Genomic DNA, 20,563 nt, shown 5'->3' on the forward strand with positions numbered 1-20,563 from the left:
ACATCTATAATGAGATGGCTACACTTAGCTTTGACTGCAACATAATTATGCAACGCGGGTTTTCTTGTTTGTTTGACTTTAAAAATATCGTTGAGAAAATTGTTCTTCTCAACAAAATCTTATTCGAATAGTTTCTTGTTTGCTTTGAATATTTGCATCTTAAAGTTTTCTAGTGAATAGATATTTCTATAATAATATCATTTTTATTCGTTATATAAATAGACGAATATAGTTTCATTCGTATAAACGAACTGTTTTCTTGAAAAGTTCTTAATTTGGGACGATGATAATGTTTATTAGGGCGAAGTCTGAAAATATTATTTTGTTGTAAAATAATTACTATAACAAGTCAAACTGGGTCTAAGAATGAATAAAGCACGCCATATTTGCATATCAAAGGAGGTTATGATATACGAAAAGTACATTGCGGAGCGGACCATCAATAACAGGAACGATATAATCTATTTACAAAACGTGTCACAAAAAGTATCCACATTTGGCAAGATCCCAGGCTAGTCAGGGAGACGGCGTCGCAAAACTTTAACTGTTCCATTTTCCAAGTTTTTTGATAACATTTTACACTTTTTCCTATTTCGGATTTTAATGGAAATGTAAATCACTTGTACTGACCACAAACTATTAGGTATTAACAACAACATAAGATCATCGAGGTAACGCGAAAAAGCTACCATTATTTGAGTCGATTGGCAAGCAGCAACTTTTTTTGAGAGTATGATAAATTCACTCTGAATGAGCAACAAACAATATCCTTTAGTTATATCCACTGGTCCGGCTCTCACATTATGACTCGTATCTTTCCGCAGATAATGGCGTGCCACGAAATAAATCTTGGCACAGGACCTCGCCTTGATGTGCACTTTATTCCGCTACACAATAAATATTTGGACAAACTCTTATACTTCAAACTAAACGGGTCAACTAAATTTTACAAATTTTGTTGAAAATCTGTAGTTATTTGTACAATGTATTTATGTTTTCTTATAATTTTACAGCAGGAAAAGCCATGAAGTAGTAGGATTGAACTCAGTTTTAAATATATAACTCGGCTTAAACTGTGCTACATTATTTTAATCGTAAACTAGGGCAGTATTCAAAGCACCAGCCTTTAACATACCTTTAATACTCTTTGGAAAGTACCAGACTCGACTTAACCGCGTTTAATTTATGTACGTATTTATTTCACTTTAAAAAAGATATAATATAATGAATAAAAACTATTAACCTTGCGTGGATGCTACGCCGTAGCTATACAGAATCCAATCCTTGATTGCTACGAGAAGGTCTACACCTTTAGCTACATTAAACCTATAATCTACGTCGCTCTACGCCCATTTCATTTCTTTAAGTCTCTGTCACTGCTATAAATCTAAGACATTTCAAGCGAATTCGTGAGGGCGTGGTCACCGATACATATTTATTCATGCTGGCGCCGATCCAGAGTGGTTTGTTTGAGAGAGATACGACCACATCGACACTTTGCAGTGCGTTTTTAATCTGTTCTGGTAGCTATGTTCTAGATGATTGAGTTAGAAATATTGGAAATCAGTTTACGAAAATATTAAGTCATAATTTAACGACTTCATTGATAGATGTGATAAAAAGCATAGTTATAAATCTTCACCAAGACACGAATTTATCTGAGAATAACTATAAATTAAGATTTTTATTATTTAATTATGTTAAAAAGTCAGAATTGTTCCTATAAATGCAATTAATTTACTATAAAACATGACGTCTTCATTGTATAATAAAAGGGTACAGTGATATATTATATTTTTATAGCCCGATGCTACGAGTAAAAATCTCGGTTAGTCTTGTATGAACGTTCAATTTCACTAATCTGTATTTATGAACTGTCCCACAATATATTTCGAGGCCTGTAAGCTGCGAGCTGTATCGGAATGAATAGCCACTGAGCTTGTTTCGATTCAATCGAGTTATTGCGTACTCGTGCTTACCTTTGCTGGATGTACAAACCTTATAATATCAAATAATCATTTATTGTGTCTGGATAGTAATAATAGCTCTCATAATATAGAACTTATTGTTTTACTGCTGAAATCAGACAACTTATCTTAATTTCTGTATGTTCTTGTCGGTAATTAGTGTTCTTTCACAACACAAACATTCGTTAGAAATAAAGCTATTTTATACATTAATCATGGTCGTCAAAATGCGAAATTTTGTTTATGCGTTGATTTATCATTCAGTTTTTAAACTAAACAGTAGTGTGAATACACAATAGTTTACGCTAATAAGAAAAGAATGAATTTATTTTAAACTGCACTAAATTTGTTTCATTCGATACCGTTTATCTTTGGCGGTACTTTAATCAGAACTTTAATAAGACACAAGAAGCGGCATGGACAGGTCACCTCGGCGCCGCAATAGTGCATCGAGTCGAATATTTAATAAATCATTGCACTGACCGCTATCTGTATGTTTTGTAGGCTCAAATTTGGCATGTTTTATGGAGATTCAAAAAAACAATAAGTTAATAATCACACTAAATGGTGAAATGTGGACGTGATCGAGCGTTGTATTATTTATTTGAACCAAACAATATTGGTTTAGTAAATTCCATCGAAAATAAATGGTTTATAAGATTTTATAACATCGTTTTGAAACGTCGACAACCAGTCACTTTCCGAGCGGCTTCTACCAATCTTTAAAAGGCCATCAACGCACTTGCGAGCCTTCTGGCAATGTAAGTGTCCATGGGCGGCGGTATTACTTAATATCAGCCCGTTTGCCTCCTATTAACCAAATATAACACAAATTATGATTTTCTCTTTTGTTCAAGTCTATTCTGTCAAAAACAAAAATTTACCACATTTTATATTGAAATAATGAATAGAGTTTGTAAATATTATTTTTTCATAATTATTTGTTTGTATTGTCAGAAATTTCATGTTAACTCGGCGTAATGAACGAATTGCCTATCCTCTAGGCATTGAAATGTTTTTACTGTTTTCATGTTAAATTCATATTTTATTCTCTAGGCTTATATTTACACCTGTAATACTAAACTATATTTTCAAAACATTATTAATTGAATATTTCTGACTCGACAAGTTTTCAATGTAGTTCTATGCACACAGATTGAGTTTTTAATCTGAAGAAAAAATGTTTATAATTATAACATAGCTGAAATATAAAAAAAAAAATATTCGTTATTCAAATTGAGCGCAATAAAAGTGGTATTAAGTATTTCTCAAAAGGATTTAAAACGAGATCAGTGCTGAGACGACATTATTCAGGATCGGTTTCGAATGGTATCTAAATTCGTACCATTCGGAAATCGTTTAGTACCAGTCGTTGAAGCTGACGGGGGTGACTCGTGAATTAGACGGAATATTACTGGGAAATAGCTATACTTTTTACTATACCGTAATTTGATAAATTTAGTTGAATACAAATAAGTATAGGTATACTAAAAAAAGAAAGGTTTAAACTATTTGAACCGCTTTTCCTGAGCCGTACTCACAGTTAATCATTAAGAGTTAAAGACATTTCTCTACATGAAGGCAGCGTTGATTTAATCCCAATGTGAGTAAGAAATAATAACTTATCTAAAAGAGGATATCTACTTGGTTATAGAAATATGTTCTCGCCTTACGTTACTTTATATTACCCTTGAACGAAGCTCTCAATAGAAATAATCAGTGACATTATATCTAACAAAGGTGTCGGAAGGAATTCTCAGAATGGTTCATTACTAAAAATCACCTATTCTGTGCGTAATTGTCGCAATCTCCATTTTCTATGGCGCAAGTAAGAATTATTATTTCTGCTCGTTCTGAAGTTTTTCATTCAAAATCAAGTGAACGCTTTGTACATATAATTATGATTCAGTGTGTTGCGACTGTGTGTTTGTACCACTTCCAATTATACTTTGAACGAATATGAATTGATATCGTTTATTTTTCACTATGCGATAGCTAAACCTTGTGCCTTGTACCACGTAGTTAGTGATGCCCAGAGATTGCGAGGGTCAAGTTGCGTAATGTCACGTGAAATAGTTGATAGTCCTTCTAGTCTATAGTAAGTAGTGATGTGTTTCGATATAAACGCTTTAATGACAAGACCAACAAGAAAGTTAAGAACAACAGAATAATATTGGTAGTGATTACGGTAAATGTATTTAATAAAAAATCAAAGAACTCTGTAACTGTTTTAATATACATTTGTAAATTTATATACCTAAATAAACCAACTATAACTTGGTACATCAACAACACCAACAACATTACCAACATCACCAACTATACAAAAAACGTCAGTTATGTATCCCGGACTTACAACGAGCACTATTTAAGCCTTGACTTGTTCAAGCTATCGCGGAATATCCTTAAAACGAGTATTAAGAATAGCATAGCGCAAAATCCCCTGCATCATGAGCACATCCTCACGTGCATACCCTCACTTTCACACCATCACACAGCACAGCCGATTTAATAATTTTTATTTTTTCTTTTGTAGTTGATCCTTTTTGTATCTATTATGTATTGCATCTTTGGCTATATGTTTAGTATAATTATTTTTTGTTGTATATAATTTGTGTTAGCTATAGAAATACGAAATTAAAAAATATATATTAATTCCGTCGAAGCGGGACAATTCTAGTAAGGGAATTACTTATGAGCACTTTAGTTTACAACTTCCAGCAAATGCTAAATCCCACAGCCAGTTCTACTATTAAACACATTGGTATAAAAAACTAAAAAATATTTTTTTAATGAGGGCAACTCATTATCAACAAGTCAATTCAAGAATAAGGGAATTTCCAAGAGCTAAATGTGAAAAATAATTTGAAAGATTCATCCCGCACTTAACAATGCTCTATTGTGCCGCGGCCTAGATCTAAAACAATCTAGAGAAAATAGGCTTTCTAATAATATTGTCGTCATAATATATTTATGTAGCTATAATGCACTTGACATTTACTGGAAAACAGCTTTCAGTGCAATCTGGATTATTAAAGCCTACGTTATGTTGATATTTCTTGACAAAACTCGATTTTAAATGTAATTCCAATTTGTTACAAAATTTGTTTTCAATGTAATGTTAAGTATGACTCCGTAATGTCAAACCCGATATCTTATTTAAGATACGGTTGGCTCAATTACATGCAACTATACCTAATCTCACTGAGGCACTAATAATTAATAAGCAGTCCGTGCAATAAAAGGCATAAATGGCGCCAAGCTTGTTGTATAGATAAGTATAATTTAGCATAAAATGTCATTAAGTATAGAAATAGCGCGCATCCAACTCAAGAAATCAAGAAACCTCCTTGGTAATAGAAACTGTTGTTGAGGTGTAATACGAGTACCATTATGACATTCGAGTTTTTACATTTCAATTTCTCTTTCTATGTTTAAAGTACATCATCATTTCGTTTATATCGAGATTATTACTAAACAAAATTAAAAGTCAAAAACCATTTATTCATATAGCTAACAAAATGTACATTTATGAACGTTAGAAAATAAATATATATGAAATTAATTTTACATTTACTGCCAGTTCTCAAATCAAGGGCGTAGAACGGAAGAGAAGAACTGGCAATAAACTCTCCGCCACTCTTTTTAATCGCTAAGTTTAAACGTCATTTAAGATTAAATGAATTATAAATATAGTATATTATCTTTAATGAATTAAATATATTTATATATTTGAGTATAATGTGCGCCTGTGCATTATTTTACCTAAATTAAAGTAAACAAAGAAATGATACTCTATACACTCATACGCAAAGCACTAGGCTATATTTTATTCACAAGATATCGTCTGCCGTGAATCCAATTTTCTATACAAAAGGATTTATATTTCTTTCAACGTACGGTCAAAGAGTATTATATACGTTGATACTGCGTACATATATCTTAGAAACTCTATAAGTAAGCATATTAAAACTTATATTAACCGCTATTTTTACACAATGAATGATTTTGTTGGATTTATGCATGTCTAAAATATATAAATAGCCGTATAGAATACTAGTTCCTTTGAGTAATATTAATGTCCTTTGACAGCGTTATATTGAAGTAAGTACTTTTAATTTAATACCAGCTATTACTCACAGGCGATATGTCATTGTAATAATGACAGACCGACACGTCAAACAATCAAATACCGACTGTAATTGTCGTACAATTTGCTTTTGATACGTGATATGTGATAATTAGCTCATTCTAGTGGATCGTGGAATCTGACAGCTAATAACAAAGTGTTCGGAAATTTTGAAAGGAAATATTCTTGATTTGTTCCTTTGAATATATCGCTATAGATATGTATCTATTAATTATGTAATTATAATTTGAATTGCCTTTAGTTTATCTCCAAGGCATTGTTATTTACATAACTTAACGTTTCAAGGGGTTTTAGCAGTGGTATGTGTGTGTTTGGTCTGCGAGTCTTTTTAAAAATATAAATGCATAATGTGTTTATTTACCACTGCTACGACCTCTACATATAATCATAGTGACTTAAGAATATGCACTAGTGTGTACAAAGACACACAAAGATGAGCTTATACCAAAACGGCACTCGACAAGGCTTACCCGAAGACAGTAGTACAATCAACAATAGATCAGTGGCGTTATCGCGCGCACAAACATACATCATAACCATTGTTCGGGCAGTACGCATCCGTTTCCGGTACACGCCGCGCAATGTAGGACGTTATAAATTGTTCGGAAAAATGCACCGTTGGTTCGCGTTGCTCCTTCCTTCCGGCAAACAGTGTGCTAACACTGAATTTCTTGCTAAATCATATCTTAAAGTGTGAAATATATTTCCTCCATTTCATATAAAAGATTTGTAAATTGTATAAAGTTATATTTTAAAATAAATTTCGTATTTGACTGCGCTTTTCTATTTCAAGTACAGAAAAGTTACCTAAGAGTGATATTAAGATGATGAAATACAATCTAAATAGGACAGTAGAAGTTTATATCAAACGAGACGATGAAAGCCATAGCGCATGGACTCCTAATGCTCTCAATCGTAGTCTTCTCGAGTAGACCACCTCTGGAAGCCTAATTTAAAGAGGAAGTCTTACAAATGGAACGTTGAGTTGCAGAGAGTGGAATTAAACATTGTTTCAGCTTGTACATTGTTTGAATGAATCGACGTGGAAATCAAGTGTAGTTTAACAAAATATAAACAAACTGTAGTCTCTTTATTATTATGTTGATAAGTTATAAAAATTACTGCAATAAGGTGTTCGAAAACAATTACTAATATTTACCCTTTGAGTTATAACTTATTTAAATTCTATATTAACATAAATCGAACCCAATAAATATTTAAATTAAATCGATCAAGAACTGATAGAAATTTCAAACTCACTTAAAATTCACTTTAAAACTTAGGAAATGTAAATTTCTTGACGCTTATAATTAATTAACACTAAAAGTGCGGGGGAGTTTAAAAGATTGAAAGCGTCCCCTCAGGTCTTTTCGACCCTTCGCTAATCACAACCACGGCCTCTCGCGGAATATTGCAGCGCCGTCATAAGCTGCTAAATAAATTTATCGTCATATTTATGACAGGATATACAATTTAAAATTTAATAATATCCTTTTCTTTATCTATCCAGTAATTCTTACCAAGTTGTATTGTCTTTTATTGACATAACCTTTACACATTCAAAGAAAATACTTTTTAAGCGGATTAAAGTTATGTATTATTATAAATTTACAATTATTTAACATAATTTTAAATTTAACCGACGTTTCGCGTGCTTTACAGCGTGCGTGGTCACGGTGACTGAAGACAAAAGGTGTTGGATGTCAAAAAGTATCACAGCTGTAGAAAAAAGTTGCATTATCTGTATTTATTTCCCCGGAGTTGGTATCGGCTAAAAGATGGAGGGTTTTAAAACAGTATTAATATTTTCGCGTTCGTGTATAAGAAACATTTTACATTTACATGTAGATTGTATAAAACGCTCAATCTGAGTTCAATCAAATACCAAAAGGGGCACTCAATTTGCTCTAAGGCTTATTTAAATGTGTTTTAAGTGATCTTCTATTAGCCCACCATAAATGGAATACATTTGGGAGTTCTCCAACTTATTAAACTTACTTAATTGAATTATCGCTATAATAAATCTGTATTTTTATGGTGAATATAACTTTATACTTCCTATTGGATATTTTACGGTGGAATGTGTAGATACTAATTTTGTGAACAACCGATTAAATTGGCTTTAATTGTGGGTTTTTATATTTTACGTATTGTATAACTACATTGCACACAATAAATATCATCATGTGATCGACTTCGCGCGCAATTGCTTGCTCAATAATTATAATAATAAATCGTTTATTTGCAAATAAGGTGGAATTTTCAGATTGATTAATAAGAAAATAACAGAAAAATTATCTATATAAAAATAGGCATGCACAATGCACATGTGATATTAATTTTCTTAATGTCATAATAATAAGAACAGTTAAATTATTTATAGTTCGTATCAAAACTTATAGTCTACGTATAAATACTCTTCCAGGCTATAAAGGCACCTTGCTTTTAAGAAATTATTGCTATATTTTTTATAATCTATTTACTGTAGCGATGACAATAAGCCAATGGCTACAATCTCTTAGGTCTGGGCCTCAGATGTATATGTATTAGACCACAAGCCCATGAACAAAAAATACCTGTGAAATGACCCAACCTGAATTACGCTTAGAAGGCTGTCACTATATCTGAAAATAGCTCTGAGCACTATGCCGTCATTTCTGAGCGGTACATGTGAGTACGTGAGTGAATGGACTTTCTCAGGTACAATGGGGGAATTTCGACTAATTATTAATGTACGGCTTTGTTATAAGTGTATAGATGATTAAAAATAAATGTCGAAAAACCTAGTGCCGTACAAAAGTGATGGTGCCGGAAGTCGGTGCAAATTTTTAATTCGACGACAGTTGCAGAAGCGATATAGGTCATTTATTACTGTACGGCATTTGTGTGATTCCTTTTGGACACATATACAGATACTTTACCCGTAAACGCCGTACATATTCCCAGCGGAGCGGTCGAAAGCCAAGGGTCGCAACATATGTCTGATTAGCATATAGGTGATGATGATATGAAACAACATAAAATTAAATGATCTTGAGAGTACTTCACAAATAGATAACATTTTCCAGCATGCCGTACATTTTTTGTGGAACACATAGGTGTATGGGGTAAATTACTTTCCTCAGAAAAGAGTCATTTTCCGGTGACTTTTATCTGTACGGCAATAACACAAGTTATTAATACTTTAGACAATCTTCAATAAAAGATAAATGCCGTACACTTTCGATAGTCCGCTACCACCGCCTACCAATAGAGGGCGTCCCAAAGTTATGGGAAATGAAGGGAAAGTACCTTAAATATCGTAGATAGGGTATTTTACTAAAAGAAGACTTTATGTTATTTTTAAAAGTTATTAATTCTGCATTCAAAGATTTTTTAAAAATTACTTGCCTCGTCTGGGAATCGAACCGACTTAAATGTAAAAAAAAACACCCCTACTTTTATGATGCCAATCGAAAGAATGGCCAAAACCTAATAACTCTTCTTAAGTAACATAGTATTTTAAAAGAAAGGAACAGCATGAATATATCTTTTTAATCAAATTAAAAACATTATCTATCGTATTCAGCCTAAAAAAATCCCCTACGAGTCTGTTACTTTAGAAAAGTTATTAGGTTTTGGCCATTCTTTCGATTGGCATCATAAAAGTAGGGGTGTTTTTTTTTTAATTTAATTTAAGCCGGTTCGATTTCCAGACGAGGCAAGTAGTTTTTAAAAAATCTTTGAATGTAGAATTACTAACTTTTAAAAATAACATAAAGTCTTATTTTAGTAAAATACCCTATCTGCGATATTTAAGGTACTTTCCCTTCATGTCTCATAACTTTGGGACGACCTGTATTATATTTTTATTTTTGTTAAAAATATTTTTCCTTTACCTCTCTCTGCTGGTACGATAAGGCTGTAAATATACTTTACAGCCTTATGGTAGTATACTCAGATATGTACAGTTATTAATGACCTTAAGGGACACCTCAAACGTCGTCGAAGTTTTTATCAGCTGTAAAGAATAATCTGGAGTAAAATGTACGGCAACTGGTTTTTTTTGTTTATTTATATTTGTTACATATAAAATAACAATAATCTTTGAAAATATTACTCCCCATATTACTCTAGGAGCATTTGAAAAGTCATCTAAATTTCGGAAATTTCATATATTTTTTATCATAATATTTTTATTTATTACCATTTATTATGAACGGCTATAATGTACAACGGTAATATTTAGTAACATTATGTAAAAAAACAAGTTGCCGTACATTATTCTCTGATCTTACGGCAGTAAGAACTTGGTAAATCCTGAAATTTCGATAAATATTTAATTACACAAATATTAACTATAACATTTGGACGGCATAATTATAAAACATTATTTTCCGTGTTAAATAATATTTTGAACATGTTGCCGTACATTTTACAATGACCTTAGGGTATATGGGTGTAGGGGTAGGGTTCCGACCCTTGGCTTTCGACCGCTCCGCTGGAAATATGTACGGCGTTTACGGGTAAAGTATCTGTATATGTGTCCAAAAGGAATCACACAAATGCCGTACAGTAATAAATGACCTATATTGCTTCTGCAACTGTCGTCGAATTAAAAATTTGCACCGACTTCCGGCACCATCACTTTTGTACGGCACTAGGTTTTTCGACATTTATTTTTAATCATCTATACACTTATAACAAAGCCGTACATTAATAATTAGTCGAAATTCCCCCATTGTACCTGAGAAAGTCCATTCACTCACGTACTCACATGTACCGCTCAGAAATGACGGCATAGTGCTCAGAGCTATTTTCAGATATAGTAACAGCCTTCTAAGCGTAATTCAGGTTGGGTCATTTCACAGGTATTTTTTGTTCATGGGCTTGTGGTCTATATCTGTTTTGTGTGTTTTTCTGATAGGCAAGTAGTGCACATACGCCGTCGGCCTTTTGAAACTTCAGGTATGGCAGTTTCCTTCAGTTTCACCGATATAAATAAACACAATAGATTTATTTAGTACAGTATTAAATATTCAAAACGTGTGGCACTCGAGGACTGCCGCGGTAAAGCTATTGCATAGCATTTTTTATCAACTTATGCAATTATTTATTTATGCAGTATTTTTTTTCTTTGATATTAATTCAATCTACCACTCTACCAGACTCAGGCTAACACGCCTATATAGTCTGACTCACTCTAATGCGTACCGGCTGCACCGGCCACGCTTACTCTGCGTCACCGATCTCGTCAGAGAGATGTGAATACGCAGTATGCGTTCTGTCCCACTCTGACGCGTATTGGCCGCACCTATATTACGTCATCGTGTGTTAGGTTTTTATTTTCGTTACGGAATTTCTTGATTCGATCGCCGCGCTCAAAGCCCGCGATAAAATCTATGCAATAGCTTAAAATATTACTAAGGCCATCTAGATTACTAAGATCCCAATATGGCATTGGGATACTATCTAGAATTATCATTATCTTGCAAAGCGAACGATGAAGATAACAATCATAAAGAAATAAGATCGCCTTGAATAAATCTTCTTTTGAATTATTATTTGATTACTACTTATTTAAAAATATTGAATGGACTTTCTGTGTAATATCTGTATTCAAGTTAATTTGTTTTAAGTATAAAATATCCACAAAATATAAACGCTTTGAATAATGAAATAGTCAACAAACTTCGTCCCAATTAATCAGTGTTTAGTAACAAATTGGGGTCGGAAATACCGAATCGCCATTTGCGGGTTACACTCAATAGTTACTTGTATAAATCTTAGAATAATTGCTGGTAATTTTAACTGTCCTATTAACTTGTGCGGCTACATAACCTTAAAATGTATTGTGCAAATTGAAGATGATGATGTACCTATTGATGATGTATATATTGATTAGCATGATGTTTTGGAATATAGAGCATATTAGATCTTGTCATTCATACAGACATAAGCGCATTTAAAATGTGTAACTTTCACCGATTTTAGTATATAGGGGATTCAAAAATGCGCCTTGATTTGGCAAGAACATTAATTCTTTATCAAACCTTGTTGAAAAGATATACAAAAAATATTAATAAATGCAATTAATTAAATGCGTAGGAGACAATGAAAATTGCACACTACTACAGTAGATGATATTGTGGATGGTGGATATTGAGTATGTGCGACATGAGGCCAAATAAGGTCCGGTCCGGAATGAATCACTGGAGACATTATCTATAAAGGGAGAATGCGATATCAGTTTTCAGTACGCCGTACACTGGCTATTTCTGATACTAAATATCCCATGTTCGAAATAAAAAATACCGACGGGGGATCTATTACAATGCCTATTCGTACCAGAGAGTTGTTTTATCACAACACAACAATCTCAGATTTCTGTACCTATTCCGAGATCTTGCTCTAAATAAAAACAGTTTATGAAATTTGTTCATTTTACATTTTACAATTGACAAACAAAAACTTCAATATAAACTAGTAACGGATAAATTAATTAGTCCGACGTAATTGTGCGCCTTTTACAGTTCCATTGAACAGCCAGTAAATTAGAATAAAATTTTATTTTCGATTATTTTAAGAAAGCAGTAATGTATATAAAACATAAGTAATTCACACCATTAGAAAAGGAGGAATGTGTGAGAGAGAAACTCGAGTACCTCGATAGAATCGAACCGCTCGGGGCTGGATGAAAGTAATATCCTACTTGCAATGAAACTGTTACATTAGTGATGTTCCACTTAGCGTTACATATCGATCTTATTTCCCTAATGTATTAAATATCGTGACGTACGCTGGTGATACTAGATTATTCAATATTTTTTTATAAAAATAATGTTATGTAATTAGGTCAGTAATTGGTCGTTATAAATTATAATACTAATATAATTACTTGACGTAAATTTTGTAATGTTGCATTAATTCGTTTCTCGACACTCGAAAAAATACTAATTTTTGTTGTTAACAGTTTTGTTATTTAACTTTTTATCGATATTAATAAACTAAGCACATCACTGAAATTGGATTTGTTTCAATACGATCGGTTATTATCGTTTTAGATATGCGTTGCGAATTAACTTGTTTGTATTATAACTTCCTTCTCCCGCGTCGCAATATAATATTAATGCCGACATAATATAACTGAATTAATTATTACAGCCAGCCATTTGTACAATATCAACAGTATACTTTTAATTAAGTATAGAAATAGTATAGATTGAAAGCAAATAACTTTATACGTGTTCCATATTTCGTTGTTTATACGAGCTAAATTAACAAAATTTTTTAGAAATGAAATTCCAATCGGACAGGTTATATCAATCAAGGTCTTAAAGGTAAGGTCATCACAAACCTTTTTAATCTAAATTGATATAGATAATTTAAAAAATACTAGGTGACTAGATAATCGGAATATATATAAAATAGGAATGAGTATGTGGATATGTGTTAACATGAGCATTGACAAGTAAACACTTTAACTTTTTTAACTTTACTTACCTATTTAAGTTTACGTAGTAACTCTTTGTGTATTGTTAAGTAGTAATTGTCGACACTTACTGTAAGTATGAAAGTCGGTGACTTGCACGGTGTTACAGTCCTCCCCGACCTGCAGATAGGTGATCTCGCAGCGGTACACTCCTTCATCATCAGCCTTCACGTTGGTGATGACCAGCTCGGCGAAAGTAGCGTTTGGCTCATGGGAAATTGACATCCTGCAAAGAGGTAACCGTTTAGCAGATTCCCATTAATAATTTCGTTCCTAAAATATTGTTACGAAAAAAATTGTTTCAATAAGTCATTGGAACTTTAGTACAATTATAGTAAAGTTTTGTCGAAGTGGGTCGTTCAGCGCGCTCTGATGGATCGCCTGCGCTTGACTCTCATCTAATTGAGTTTTCTTACGATCCCCTTCAACTGACAACTACTTCAAACTGTCGGTCATACGTAACGTGACCAGACGTCCCGCCTTGAACGGGACTGTCCCTTTTTCCAATTACGTGTCCCGGTGTCCCCAAAATGAACTGTGGGACGCAAAATTGTCCCGTTTGCAGAAACCGCGCGAAAATTTAAGGAGCAGAATATTAAAAAAAAACATGTCAAGAGTCTCATTCTTATTTGAATTCGCCACCAGCTTTATTAAAACAAATTTGTTGTTCTGATAAATATCAATATAACTAAACATTTTGGGTACCTATATTTTGTGAATCTTAACTTTAACTAAATAAATAACTATATTTAGTTAAAGTTAAGATTCACAAAAGTTTTTTTTTTTCATTGACTACTTATTATTTGAACTAAATTAAACCAATGTCCCATTTTGAGTCAAATAATAAATGGTCACTTTATTCATACGGTGCACGGCGAATAGCGAATCAAACGAAATTATATAAAGCTTCTAATCTTGTATTTGTTATTTTTTTCTAAACTATTTTTTTAGAAATACGAGCAGAATTACAATTTCACGATAATGTTTGTAATACTTTATTTAACGGCTTTACTTAAGCTAAGATCTTTAAGAAGTCTTTAACTATCTTTAAAACAATATTTTTTAACAATACATTATCTAAGCGTCGTGGCGTGCATCAAGTTTTTAGACCAAACAATTTAAAAACTCTTAACTTACCAAATACAATAAATAAACACTGCGTGCACTAACGAAAAATGAATTTTGACGGTTATTCACGATCAATGGCTTTTTTTAATCAAGAGATATTAATAACAAAATACAAACAAAAACTGCTAAATATTATTTCACTTAATTACAGTCTATGCAGTATTTATGGATCAATGTCAAAATAAGCAACTAGTACATAATGGCCGCTTTTTTTAAAAATTCCGAATCTTTTGTAAGAATTCGAGCATCGGGTTGAATTTTTTCTTTTCTAAACCATGCACGCGGCACAATGCACATAAAATAGAACTTACACAAAGTCATAGATTATGGAATTGGTATAGACTGCAGAGAGTAATTTGCATTGAATCGATGATAGTCCTCAAACTATTCAACAGGTGGCGCTGAGTGCGTAGAAAATATTATATATATATGACATATTATTTAGATATATAGATTATGAGGCTATCTTTATGACTTTATTTAATGCACACCACATTCGAAAAACCCCACACCGATTTAATATATCACATCTTTTTTAAACAGCTCATGTAACCGTTAGCTCTGTTTGTCTTATAATAAACATTATCTTAGGTAGAGCAATATAAATTTTTTCAATGTACAATCAGTTACAATCAATACATCCCAGCTATCGTAGTCCATGTCAATTCGATTATAATTTATATTGTTTCAGCAAAATATATCAAATCTTCAAAGAGAAAATATCAATCGTAGGTATTTCTACGTAAACAAACGTCAATCCTTTCTCATTGTTCTCTGGAAACGTACCTACTTCGGCAGTACTAATTATAATTTATAATCAAAACTACCCGCGGGATGAACTAGCGAAAACATTCAGTCCACAGTGTACTTATACATGTAAGGAATGTACTTGATCATTAATGAGGATGTAAAATAGGAATTTGGAGGTGACCGTGGGTGAATAAGTCCATAGAAATAATGTTAGTAAGGTTGCGCTTAGTAAAATTATCTTTTTGTGCACTGATAAAATTAATTGATGATCTCTTCATTATGATTATAAAATGAATTTATTTTAATGTGAATGAAATAATAAATAGTAGCTTTAACCTGCTTAAATGATCAACTCGTGCCACTAATAAACATTTCATTGATTTAAAAGACGTACGGAATCTTTCCCCACTGTCCATTTTATAAACTGCTCCGTGAGATTGATAGTCTGTTCCTGACTCGTACTAATTGAGTTTCCTTACATTTGGAGTTAAATTGAACATTTTACGCTCGAGTTATTTAATTGTCTACTGTACACGATTCATCATAGTTTAACTACTTAAAGAAACTGGAGAATTCTCTTACGTCCTCTGTTTAAGTAGTTAAACTCTCTCGTGTTAAATTACCTAGTTTAAGTAGGCTTTTCTCATGTGAAGGTTCTGCACGGATAGAAGAAGTAAGAACACATTTCCTTACTGCCTTAAAACACAATGGTAGGCAGTCTTCAAAATTAGTTTTAGCAAATATATAAATTTTATTATGGAAGTAAAGGCAGCTTTTGAAATTAAGTCGTAACCTGAACAAATTAAATGAAGCGAACAGCATAAAGCGCTCAATATCATTGTTAAGCGAAAAACATCAAAACAATACCCTCTGACGTCCATTAAACAATTTAACAACTTGCTATTTTTCCTTATTAATGTTACTGCTGTCATAAAAGCCGGCAATTTTATCGTGTTCTAAAAATTATCACACTTTCCGATGCTTCAAGCGCTAAGTTTATAAACACAAACAAAAACAATAGCGCTTTAAACCGATGGAAAATTTAAAACTTTTATGGTCTATAAAGACAGGCGTTTTATGACGGCTTTTAGTTCGCTGCGAAATAATAATTCGAACTGCTTCCATTATCTTTTATTGAGAAAGATAAGCTTTCTTTTGAGACTTCACAACAGATACGAACCTAAGTTTCGTATCGTAACAATAGTTATCTATAAGCGCAAAGTTTATATTTCAATATACTTAGTCTTTAATGACACGAAAAAAGAAGTTATATGCAAAACACCGTACCTATATTGGGTCAACAATAACTCATTAATAAAACATATAGGTACAAAATGATAACACAATACTTAGCATTTATTAATTACTTCCATATTACTTTTAACAACTGCATGTTTCACGTCTCGAATAATTAAAGAAAAAATAACGAACTCCATATACCTACGAGTATATAACGTGTTTAAATACACTTCAATCATCGCCGGTACCAAAGGTGTGGTTGTCAAAAGAAATTTCCTGAAAATGCTACTCGATGGCGTGAAATATTAAAATAGTTTCACGTAGAGCTATTAAAACTGAAACCACGTAATAAAAGGCAAAAACTACCCGCACTAAAGCTGCTCTCAATTACACCGGCGTGTAGCCGTCGCTTGGTGGTTTTTCCGCGAAGTGTGTTGTGAACTTTTTGCTTCATTAGGAGTAATCGTATGAAATTTCACTCATTTACACGTAAAAAAGTTCAACCAGAAACGGCTTTGTATTTTAACAAGTGATGTAAACAAAGTTGACTGAATAGTCTGTGAACTAGTCAAACTTGATCTTTAATGAAAAAAACTACTAACATGCTTCATTGTAAAATTAAAATATTTTGTTAAAAAACAAAAAAATGCATAAAAAATAATGCGTCCATTTAATTCAGTGAATAAAAAGTGTTTTTGTAATGAGGGTATTTAACAATTATAGAATTTCTAATGATGTAAACTCCCCGTACATAAAGACTCGCATCAGACGTTCAAGCAGTTGTGATATTGTATACAATCAGAACTACGATGGAAAAGAAAATAAATAAAAGAAAGCTTATCTATCATTAAAGTTGGCGTCATAACTATGACAATAACTAGACGTAATATTTCGTCGCATAATTTTTATGTGCAGCTATAAAGCGTATATGAGTAAAATCGTCAACATTAAGCAGGCTCTAGCTATAAAAACGCGTTTCACAGAACTAGTTTTCATATAAATATGACTGGCTATCACACCGTGAGTGCAGCAAAGCTTACTTCACTAGAAATTAAAGGCGTTGTGACTAAACTTCATGATCAGTTATTTCGGAATATAGCGTAACGAGGTGAATACACGTGGACGACTGAGGCAATGCTTGTTGCATTTTTTCAATTTTCTTTCATATGATCACTTAGCTATTTCCAATAAATTGGTTTATATACGCTTTTAAGTAAATACTTAAAAATGGAAGTAACAGATATTTTGCTTTCCTAATGCTACGGTGTGAATACGGCCAACAACATTAAACAGTTAAGTGGGACAATAGGTGCTAAAATTTCGCCTGACACGTGAAATATGAGCTGAAAAACTAATACACTTTACATGAATTATGCAAATGTATCCCGCGCTAATTAACATAAGGGTAAAGGGGGAAATAACTTATATTTACACTATATTACAGAATTTTATGATGAGATTCATGGACGACGATTTCAAAGTGATGTTTGTACAATTGTACTCTTTACCTTATAAATGATTGGCCAAGGTTTTAGCACTAAGTAAAACGCCGGTAAACACAATAGATACGTAATAATAATTGAAATATGCCATAAGCATCGCGCTTCATGTATCGCTCAATAATATTGTAATCATATTATTATTTTATTCATCGATATTCAACAACTATGGTTTGAGATAGGACATTTATTAATTACAATTTGCAGTCCTAGGACGTTGGCTTTACTACTGAAATAAATATGGCTACTATTAACAAAAAAATTTGATAGAAAACGGTCTAACCAGTTCAGTGGAGCCAGTAAGCATTTTTAAGTATCAACTAGACGCCATTCTTTGTTTCGCGACGAGCCTCCCTTCACTCAAGTTGACAACAGTTTAAGGGTTAAGTGGTGTTAACAGTCAACCTTAGCTGAGATAAGTTCTCTCGTCTTACAAAATCTTTCTATTTTGGGCGCTGTTTGTAAATCCCATCAGATTGGGTTCTTTAAATTGTAAAGTTTTCAACATTTAACGGAAATCTAGCTGTGAATTCCTATTCCTTAATATTAAATACAATATATACAATAGGTAACGTCGAGGATCCCTTATTCAGTAAATTGCAGTTTCGAATGCCGTGCTAAAGACATTTAGCCAGAGACAGTTCCGTCCGCAAATTTGTCTCCAACCGAATGTCTCGCTAAACCGCACCTTACACGTAATTTATACGCCCTATTCTCTAGATAAATATGCTGTTTCACTGGGATGCTGCACCTCAATGCTTTGTTTGTTTCATTTATAATATGTTGCACCTTATTTCATTCGAGTGACATTGTATAATACGTTCATATTATAGTACGCTTGCATAAAAAGTTACAATTATTTGTCTCTGTTAACGTAGCATGCATAATAATGAGGTTTTATAACACACAATGCACATAGTTGGAGCAGAACGATCCACCTGAAATACTTTCTTCAGATGAACCGTTCACCGGACCAAGTGTAATAATAACAAAATAGATAATTTATTTTTACTTTTAATATTAAAAGGCATTCAAACCAAAAATTATTTTCTTTGTGTATCTATATTCGCTCTACTTACAAACCATGAATTTTAAACAATATTTCATTTGTCAAAAAGTTATTTCGTGAATGCGCATCGTACGGACCGTGAAAAGAAATTTTCTTCAGGTGTCCTTAATAAGTGAAAGTGAAATGAAATAAGGGCGGAAACAATTGTAGGAGCACCTCGGGCCGATTTCGCGGACCAGCGAGCCGTGAATGTGACTGACTTTGTGTTTTGTTATAGCTTTTTGTTAGCGAAATTACATTTTCGGTTTTATTTGGGGTCACGCTATAAACTTTAGTTCAAAGTTAACGCTATACTTCATTATACGTATCTATGCTATACAAATATAAAACAAAGATATAAATTTAAAAGATTTAATAATATATTAATAAAATAAATAGGACATATCAAATGTCATTACATACACGCACGAATACTTTTTTAAAAGCTTTTATTGCCACAATGCTGTCTTAAAATTCTAAATCGCAAATAAAATGGGTCGCCTGTACATTCCGTGTCAAAAGTTCACCACTAAAGAACAATAAAGTGATTTCGTATTTAGAGATAAAGCAGTATAACAGAAACATAATAGCCATTGAGAACATTATCGCGAGGAACAGGCCTGGAGTTAACAAAGTTCAAACGTAAACAAATAGGTTACCAGATAAACAATGGTTAAAATAAACAAATGTTTCTGTGTTCTCGAAATTAATGTTTCTTAAGAAATGCTGTTCTATTATTTATTGCTTTAAATTTTTGCGGGACGTCGATTTACAAATTACTTACTACTGAATAAAATGTAATCTTATTAGGTTTTGTTTTTAATAAACTTTTAATATCAAATAGTTATGTGGCAAATTGATGAGTATAATAAATAACGTAAAAAATAATCATATTATCTGATAATAAGGATTTATTTAAAAGTATTTAATTAATAATGTTTATGAACTTCTGTATGAACGTGAACAAAAGGCATTAAGTATGCGAATAGCTACACAACTGCGTAGAAGTTTGTAGAGTGTAGCCGAGTAGTGCTACGCACCGTGCTACACCACTAGACGGCTACACAGGAATAGCTGCCCAGTAGAGCGATTCAATCAACGTAACGCATCAATTAATGTGCACTATGAAAATTAAATTTACGCACTTGTTGGTATCCTCTTTTCGATTCTCCTATCAAATCGCTAGAACTTTAACACAGAACTAAGCTACAACAGCACTTTATTTTGCGTATTATACTGGAATCGGCTTATAGGATTTAGCAACTCTGACAGGAGCTGAAATCTACCTATCCGGTATATGACCGATGCTAT

The 20,563-nt window shown here is 32.6% G+C and overlaps 1 protein-coding gene across 15 annotated transcripts in view; it reads right to left on the minus strand.

Moving 5' to 3' along the window:
* Positions 1-20,563, minus strand: part of LOC125052239 (hemicentin-1) — a 193,334-nt gene that overhangs the window by 62,060 nt on the left and 110,711 nt on the right. For all 15 annotated transcript variants that reach the window (XM_047652945.1, XM_047652942.1, XM_047652946.1 and 12 more), the window contains exon 4: positions 13,660-13,814. In XM_047652945.1, coding sequence (XP_047508901.1) covers positions 13,660-13,814 — 155 coding nt within the window. The remainder of the gene's footprint in view (positions 1-13,659; positions 13,815-20,563) is intronic.

This window comes from Pieris napi, chromosome 9, assembly GCF_905475465.1.
Source record: "Pieris napi chromosome 9, ilPieNapi1.2, whole genome shotgun sequence".
Taxonomy (NCBI): domain Eukaryota; kingdom Metazoa; phylum Arthropoda; class Insecta; order Lepidoptera; family Pieridae; genus Pieris; species Pieris napi.